Here is a 9,365-nt window from a genome sequence, read left to right as displayed (position 1 = left end):
AGATCTCGTAAGATCATAGTATAGGGTCAGTATGTGGGGATCGACGGGATGGGATATATTGTTTTAGAAATATAATTTATATATGTTTATAATATTGGTAGATGAAACTAAAAGAGCATGCCTTAATGCTAGTAGATGCGCTTGGGAATAATATTGGTAGATGCACCAAGTAGTGAATGTCGTGATCTTGGCAGATGCGCCAAATAGAGATTGTCATAACAATAGCAGATGCGCTTATAGGATAATCTTGGCAGATGCGCCAAATATAGATTTTCATAACAATAGCAGATGCGCTTATAGGATAATCTTGGCAGATGCGCCAAATAGAGATTGTCATAATAATAGCAGATGTGCTTAAAGGATAATGTTGGCAGATGCGCCTTATGTAGCAATGGAAGTTTGTGTAAATTCCTTAGGTCAATCCTTAGGAATGAAGGAATGACGAGTAGTTGAATTTCTAGGGTAAAATCCTAAGAAACATAATAGGGATGAGTAATTGAGTTGATTGTTTGATGGTTGAATATAATAATTGTATTATTGTGGGTTGAAAACCCTATATGCTCACCAGGCTCCCAAGCCTAACCCACTCAGTTTTCTTTGCATTACAGGTAATGGCACAAGAGTATAAGTTGGTGGACTTGACGAGAGATTTTGGATTATAGGCCAGTAGTTATGAATAACTGTTGTAAGGTCTATTTATTATTGTTTATGCTTTTGGTCTGTATCGGAACATGACATCCCGAGGTTTTATTATTTAATGAAAACACATTCTCTTTGAGAAACGTTTTGATAAATGGTTATCATATTTTATTTTGGGAACAAATTCCGCAACCGTTTTCTTTAAACGATCACTCTGATTTATAAAACAAAGCATAAACAAATCGGTCTTTTCTGGCCGTGAAAATGGGGATGTCACAGTGAACTTAGGGTTTCAAACCCTAACTAGTGATATTAATGAATTGGTGTATTAAAGATTAGAGTTTAATGATTTAGTTATTGTGAGATACTTAATTCATAGGGTAAAATAGATTTAGAAGTAGAAAATGGGATGGGAAAATTATGATCAAGTAAGTGATCATTTGAGTAAGGAGAGTAATTAAGCTCTTAACAGGCTAAGACAAGCTCTAAGGGACCTTATATGTGTATGAATAGGCCTTAAGCAAAGAAGAAGGATCAAGATGCATCAACTGAAGAAAGGAACCAAGGGTAGTTAGTCTTCACTAACTAACCAGGTGAGTTATAATTCACTATCTCACTAGATTATGTAGGCATGCTTTTATGTGTTTATTTTATTGTGTGTGGATGATTAAATGCTAGTGGTATTTTGTGAAATACCAATAACTCGTTAGATGAAGATAATGCATAGTTATATGAAATATAACCTTATAATTGATTATGTTTATAAGTATATGTTAGTGGTATTGTGTTAATGCCTGAAATGTATTAGATGAAACATAGGGTATGAAAGTATGACTACATATGAAAGTATTAGATGAAACATAGATATGATGGTAGTATGATTAGATATGATGGTATTATGATTATATAAGATGTAGATGAAGGTAAATTATGATTATATGTCTATAATCATGTAAATAAGCATGTATGTATGTTTAGAGTATCTATGTATGGTTCAAGAAATAGTATATATGTATGCTTAGAGTATGTATGTGTGGTTAAAGATAAAGTAAGTATGTATGGTTAAAGATGGAGTATGTATGTATGCAAGGTTGTAAAAATCGTTCGACGTTAGCTATTCGGTAGACTGGGTTAAGGGATTAATCGGCTAGGCGGAGATTAATCGGGGACCATTAATTGCTAATTTTTTTAGATTTTAAAAAATTAAGTATGACTAATATCATATAAAAGTTCGTAAATACCACTAATATCATAACAAAATAGGTTAATATGATAAATACAACACTAATCATTCCTCAAATCTTTTCTATTGATATATAACATCTTCAAAGTGTTAAAATTTATTCAGGTTCAATTGTTTCAGTCATTATGTATGTAGAGATTTATCGCTAGGAGCCCTCTAATCGGTCGAATAACGCCTAGGGATTAGTCGGAGACTAATCGGGACCTAATAGAGATTTTTACAACATTGTATGTATCGTTAGATGTTGATGGTGTTGTGTTAGATAATCACCATAAATTAGATGGAGATAGAGTGATGGTGTATGACTAGAGATTAAGGGTATTGTGCTAAATACTTATATGTTAGTAGATAAATATTTGGATTAGGTACTTAATGAATTAAGTACTAGATGGCTAGTTGAAAATCTCTTAATAAGAAGGTGAGATAGATTGTTATGCACATCTGTTTAGAAAACTCTAATAATCCCTAGATAATCAGATGAGAAAATTTCAGGTTGTTACATTTTTATTCCTATGAAATGGTATTACTTATCCCCGATTAAATTAATGTTTTGTTGGATATTGCGATTAAATCATGTGTCTACGGCTCTATGCATACGAATTTGGCAGATAAAGGTATTGACGTTGATTCACACTCGCCGTTTTTGCAGATTTCGAGATTGTTGATCATATTTTTATTTATTGTTGGGTTGTTAAGTCTATTTGAACCTTAATCATCATATGGTAGGATTATTGATTTTATTTGTTGAATACATTTGTGGATTTGATCTCTTGGTCAGGAAAAGTTAAGTTGAATGTGGTTCAACACTTTCTTGCTATTATCTTTACAAGTTTTCAGGTGGATTTTACGTTCCTTTTAGAATGATTGACTCTAGGAAGGATAACATCTTTTGTTGAAAATATAACATAGTTTGTTTAAATAAACACATTATAAAAAGAATTTTAAAAAACATCAATTAGATTACTACTTAAATATTTTATTGAAAAGGTTAACTTCTAAAAAAAGGTTGTAATTTATGACAAATCTTTTATAATTCAACCACTGGATTGATTTTTTTTTTCACCGTAAAACTAACCTATTTCTAAATATCTATCTATGTCTTTTAGTAACACTTGAAATCATAACCTTTATTTGAAAGTGTCATTCTTTATGGATAAGCCAAAAGCCATTTGATAACCGCTATGAAAATTATACAAGACTACAAGTCACAAATTACAAGTGACAGTAGAATATGCCGTGCAGATGCGAATAAATTAGCATTAGTAAATTTCATTGTGAAAGTAAAAGGAGGTTTGTTATGATCAAAGCCCTCAATTTTGAATAAGTTCTAGAAGCACACGTCCCATTTTGACTATTGTCCAGTTACGTCGACTCTGTTAAGCAAAGAAAAAGTAAAAACCCTTCTCCACGCATTTCACCAACCCCATATATAAATCAAACGCCAAAACAATCCATCAAACCCTAAGGAAAATCTACTTACAGCAGAAGAAACTTTTCGTCGGCAACAGCCATGGACGAGGATCAAATCCCGTTGTTAGACCTCGAAAAATTGAAGGTTATATCGCCGTTAGGTCGAGGAGCTAAAGGTGTGGTGTTTTTGGTGCAAAATGAAGCATCCAATGGAGAATTACTTGCTTTGAAGGTGATTTCAAGAGCTTCGATTAAGAAGAAGGTGAAGGATAAGGATAGTGATGGTAGTGAGTACAAACGGATTTGCTTCGAGAAGGAGGTGTTGCGACGATGTCAACATCCATTGCTACCCAAACTCCGTGGTGTTTTGTCGACTGAAAATATTGTTGGATACGCCATTGATTACTGTCCAGGACGTGATCTCAATTATCTTCGGAAGAAACAGACGGAGAAAATGTTTTCAGATGATTTAATCAGGTAAAATTCACCTCCTCTATCGGAATTTATGATCACGTTTCATTACATTACTGAAAAGTGAATTGCATTATATAATCGAAATTGAAACGAGTTTGTTTGATTCATTTTAGGTTTTACGCGGCGGAATTGGTACTCGCTTTAGAGTATCTTCACGGATTGGGGATTGTTTACAGAGATTTAAAGCCGGAAAACATAATGATCCAGGAAAACGGACACCTAATGCTTGTCGATTTCGATCTATCAACTAAACTTTCACCAAAACTCCCCTCTCAATCTTCATCAACAGAATCCACACCCTCCCCGAAATCCGATGCGTTAACGAAAAAGAAAAAACGAATTTCACCGTTTTACAAGTGTTGCCACCCTGTTATCTCGGCGGAGGAATCGGTACATCCCGCCGAGTCAGTCAAATCAGAGACACGTAGCGAGACCAGGTCACTTTCCAAATCCAACTCGTTCGTGGGAACGGAAGAATACGTCTCGCCGGAGATGATACAAGGCACCGGCCACGATTTCGCGGTGGACTGGTGGTGCTTGGGAGTAGTCTTGCATGAAATGCTATACGGCACAACACCGTTCCGTGGAATAAACAGGAAGGAGACCTTTTACCGGATTCTGTCAAAGTCGCCGGAGCTCGTCGGAAAACCGACGGCATTAAGAGACTTGATCCGTAAATTGCTGGAGAAGGATCCGAAACAGAGAATATCGGTGGAGGAAATCAAGGGTCATGATTTTTTCAAAGGAGTTGACTGGGAAAAAGTCGTACAGATCTCGAGACCTCCTTTTATACCTGGACTGTTCGATGACGAACACGTGGATGGAATTAAAAAAATCGATGTAGAGGATTTTGTCCAAGGGTTGTTAAAGGTGGATGATGACGTCACTGCTGGCGTCATGGAGAAAGAACATAAACAAGAACAAGATGCTGCCAAGGATCTGTTGGTTTTCTAACTTGAATTTTTGTTTATTTTATTATTTTATTTTTTATTTACATTTACTCCATGATTATAAAATTAAATGGGAGTATATATATTGACAAACTCAAAAGGGTGGAGTTTAGTAAAATGGTGTCAGAGTATTTAAGTACAAGTAATCAGATGCAGTAAATGCTTGGGTAGTTGTACGATAACTGTCAATTAACATTATTTTGTTTACTTTGTTTTTAGTTAAAAAAAATTATATTGGTTTAATCGAATAAATTTTTATATTTCTTTTTGTAAATTAACATTTTATTTTTATATTTTATAAATTTATTCTAACTTATTTACCTAGTAATCAAATAATAGATTTTTCTAATATATGTCCCAAAAACACATATAAAAAATATTAATTAAAATATTAATTATGAAGAATATTATCATAATTAAATATAATTATAGTAATTACAAATAATATTATTGTTTATAATTTATGTATTTTACATTTAATTATAATAATATTACGTATAATTAATGTTTATCATATTTAATTATGATAATATTTTTTTATAATTAATACTCACAGAAGTCAAAACATAAAGAAAATATTATAATGTAAAATACAAAATTGAGTCTAGGTACTCATAAAACTTGCTACCAAATTAATAATCCAACTTAACAAACATCATCTTAAAAATCTCTTTAGATTGACGATTTGCAAGGGATATAAGAAAGAAGGCATAAGAAGTTAATGCATATATATAAAGTTACAAACAAATTAAAAAAGAAAAAAGATTTGAAAAGATAATGCTTATGTTGACTTATGAAGAAAGAAGGCATTGAGCTCTCTGATCCCACATCATGCTTGGAGATAGAATATAGGGAAAGTTTCCACCGTAGAAAAAGAAAGTCTCGATACACACTAAAGATAGAGTTATATTATTCGGTGCCTTAGGCTATGCGGTATGAGAGGAGAAAAAGACGTGTAGAGATGATGTGGCAAGGCCACCTACGCGTGAACACCGCCCCAAGTGCACATAGGTGCCTTTTGGCGTAGCCCCATCCACGAACGAAAACACCCAATCGCAAGGAGAGAGAGAATGTAACGGCCCTTTTTCAACCATTTATGAAATTTACAAAAAAAATTAATTAATTTTTAAATTTAAATAACATCTTTTATATATATATATATATATATATATATATATATATATATATATATATATATATATATATATATATATATATATATATACACACACTGCACTTTATCTTCATTTTACACTTCTTAAAAAAAAAAAAAAATCTTCTACTTTCTTTATCTTTTCTTCAAAAAATGGACCCAAACCAAAATTTTCCACTCATTCCAAACACACCAAGTGATTATCAAACATACATGCAATGGTTGAACTCTCCAATCCAACAACATTTATTCACTTATCTTCCATACAACCCATAATTCTTCCAACAACAACGACCACAACAACAATTCATTCAACCCCAATTCCAAAGTTTTCAACAACAAACTTCTTAACAATTTAAAACACAATCATCTCAAGTCTCATTATCTCAACCCCAAACTGTGAACCTCGGCAACGATGAGGAACGGGACCAAGAAACACCACAACCATCTCGAAGAAGGCAACCAAAAGCAAAAGGGAAAAAGAAAGCAGTGGCTTGGAACGAAGAAGAGGAGGAAACTTTAGTGAAAGCTTGAATTTTTATATCATGTGACTCGAGAAGAGGCAACGCGCAATCCGGAGAAAGTTTTTAGCATCGTGTTTTTGATCACTTTCACACGCTACTTGGAAGACAAACAGATCGATCGTACGACGCGGTCAACAGAAAATGGTGTGATCTACGCGCGGCTTGCACAAAGTTTAACGACATATTTGAAAATCTAAAAATATGCATAAAAGTGGTTCCAACGACATCAACATTTTATCAACCGCGTGCTACCAATTCAAAGTTACCAACAATGATAAACCATTCGGTCACCAAAAAGTGTGGGAAGTTTGCCGTAACGGTCCAAGATGGGTCCTTAATCCAGAGACGCCGCATTTGGACTCGACCACCGACTCCAACAAAAGACCAAGAGCTTCCGAATCGGACGCGGGATTTGGGCTAGACCTCAATTATGACTTCGATGTTGCCGATGCAGAGGGTCCACCAGAAGTCCAACTCTGCCGACCACCGGGAAGAGACAAAGCAAAACGGGCGGCGTCTTCAAGCAGAAAAACAACCACAACTAGCGACAATGGGCTTGTGGAATCCATAGATAAAACTCTAAGTTTTCTAGAAAGAAAATACGAATCAACGGAGCAAGCTCGTCGCCAAAAAATCGCTCTTACTGATCTTCAAATTATAAACACAAAGCCCCAACCCGATCTCGACCCAGAAAATATCGCGACATTTCTCAAAATCCAACAACAAGTCTGCGATAAATATAGAAAATAGGTTCTAATATTTATGTTTTAGTTGGTATGTTTTATGTTTTTTTTATGTAATTTATGATTTTTTTAATGTTTTTTAAGTATTTTAGGATTTAAATATGTGTGTTTTAAAATTAATGTAATGTGGTTTAATTTAATTTTTTAACTTTTAAATTTAATGTGTGTTTTTATTTGAATTAGTTTTTAAATTTAATCTAATAATGTCTCTATATATATATATATATATATATATATATATATATATATATATATATATATATATATATATATATATATATATATATATATATATATATATATGTGTGTGTGTGTGTGTGTCTGTGTGTGTGTGTGTGTGTGTGTGTGGAGTGGTAACCATTTCCAAGTGTTAGTAGTTTGGTAGTGGGTTTGTAGTAGAGTTGATATGACGTTGATGTGACGTCACTTTTTGAGTAAGTTAAATGTGACCATGTCTCTTAGTTTTAAACGGCCAAAGTTGTCAAACCTTGTTGGGCTAATTCGTTAATTTTTTTGACAAAATTTGTAAACTTGTAACGAAGTTGTTTTTATTATTAGGTTTAACAAGTAAACACTAAACTGAATAAATTGAAATTGATTAAAACAAATCTTATAATAATACCCCTAATTATATATACATAACATTTTTGAAAGGATGAATAGGACTTTTATTAATATTTTAATTTTATTTATATAATTATATACATTTATTTCGATCTAAATATATATCAAACAAGATATGCTTTTTTATATCATTACAAAATGCGGTTCTTTTCTTGTATATCTTTATAAAGTGTGTTTTACACACATTATGAAGTTTCAATTCATATTTATATGATGTTTTTCATTAAACTCGATACGCTAAATATCATTTGGTTCATCAAAATACAAAATTCAACAAATTTCTTATTTATCCATATAAAATAGTAAACAACACTATATTAGATAGACAAAATTGCAAAAATGGTCCCTGTGGTATGCAAAATTTTGGGGTTTTAGTCAAAACCCCGAGTTTTTTGGATTTATGGTCCTTTTGTGATGGTTTGTATGTGAAAATAGTCCCTCCGAAAATTAAAATGACTATAATACCCTAGTGGTATTTATTTTTCTTTTTTTCTTTCATTTTTTTTTAAATTTAAAATTTATTTATTTATTTTAACAATTAAAAATATAATAGAGGACCCACCTCTCTCTTTCTCTCTCTCTCTCTCTCTCTCTCTCTCTCTCTCTCTCTCTCGCTCGCTCTCTTTCCCTTCCGTTCTCAACAGATTCATCTATAAAGAAATCAAGCTTTCTTTTTGTACTTGAATAACAAGAATCGACATTGAAACCACTATTATCAAGGTTTGAAATCGATGCACCCTTGAAGAACAATCGTACAAACACACATCTGCTTCAATTACAAAATTTCACTCAGATACAACCAATGAAAATAAGAAGAAATAGATCAAGAACAAGCAAAGTTAATTCTCCAAAATCTAAATGTGGAAAAAAAAACAGCAATTAACGATGGTCAAAATTAGACCGCATAAATTAATTGGGATATGAACCCTAGATTTCAAGAAATTAACCATTTGAAACCAAACACAAACATCAAAATTCAACTTAGATCACCCAGACACACAAATTACTAAGTAAACAGTCTTACACTCTTCAAAATCATACAAGGCGGAAAGAAACCTGAAGCCTGAAGTTGTTGTCGATGGAGAAGGAAAGACGATCAATAAACATCCTTGTGAAATTGATTTTGGTTCAATATCCAAGAACAGAATGAGAATTCGACAATGTTGGATCAATAATCAAGCGCCATGCTTGGTGTGCCGGTGAAACAACCAGCCACAACAAAATCATTGTGGTAGATAATCGAAGTTAGGGCTTCGATGTCGATTATCCAAATTAGTAGGGCGTCCTCCATACCCCTGTTCTTCTTCAGAACGAACCAATAACTCACATGCTTGTTTCTTTTTCAGCAACAGGGGGGGGGGGGGGGTAACATTGGACGGCTTCTTGATGGATGCTTTCTTGATGGGAGGGAAGAAAGGTGAAAATCGAAGAAGAGATGAGGTCGTTGCTAAGGCGAGTTATCGAAGCAAGGGTGTTTAGCTGGGATTAACAGATGAAGGTGAGGATGGTGAAGGAGGAAACGGTTGGGTGGAGCTCTTATGGAGATTTTAGGATTATGTTTCTTATGATTCAAAATATGAGGAAACGAACAAACAACAAACCCAG

General features: G+C 33.4%; 1 protein-coding gene across 1 annotated transcript; it reads left to right on the top strand.

The window, feature by feature from the left end:
* Positions 1–3,255: 3,255 nt before the first annotated feature.
* LOC111918391 (serine/threonine-protein kinase OXI1) lies at positions 3,256–4,898 on the top strand. The gene is made up of 2 exons (XM_023914067.3): positions 3,256–3,769; positions 3,880–4,898. Exons 1-2 carry the CDS (start codon positions 3,393–3,395, stop codon positions 4,718–4,720), a joined length of 1,218 nt encoding a protein of 405 aa, XP_023769835.1. The 5' UTR covers positions 3,256–3,392; the 3' UTR covers positions 4,721–4,898.
* The last annotated feature ends 4,467 nt before the right edge of the window (positions 4,899–9,365 follow it).

Source organism: Lactuca sativa, chromosome 8 (assembly GCF_002870075.4).
Source record: "Lactuca sativa cultivar Salinas chromosome 8, Lsat_Salinas_v11, whole genome shotgun sequence".
In the NCBI taxonomy this organism is placed as follows: Eukaryota; Viridiplantae; Streptophyta; class Magnoliopsida; order Asterales; family Asteraceae; genus Lactuca; species Lactuca sativa.
The sequence above is the reverse complement of the archived record's forward strand: the minus strand, read 5'-3'. Positions and strand labels throughout refer to the sequence as shown.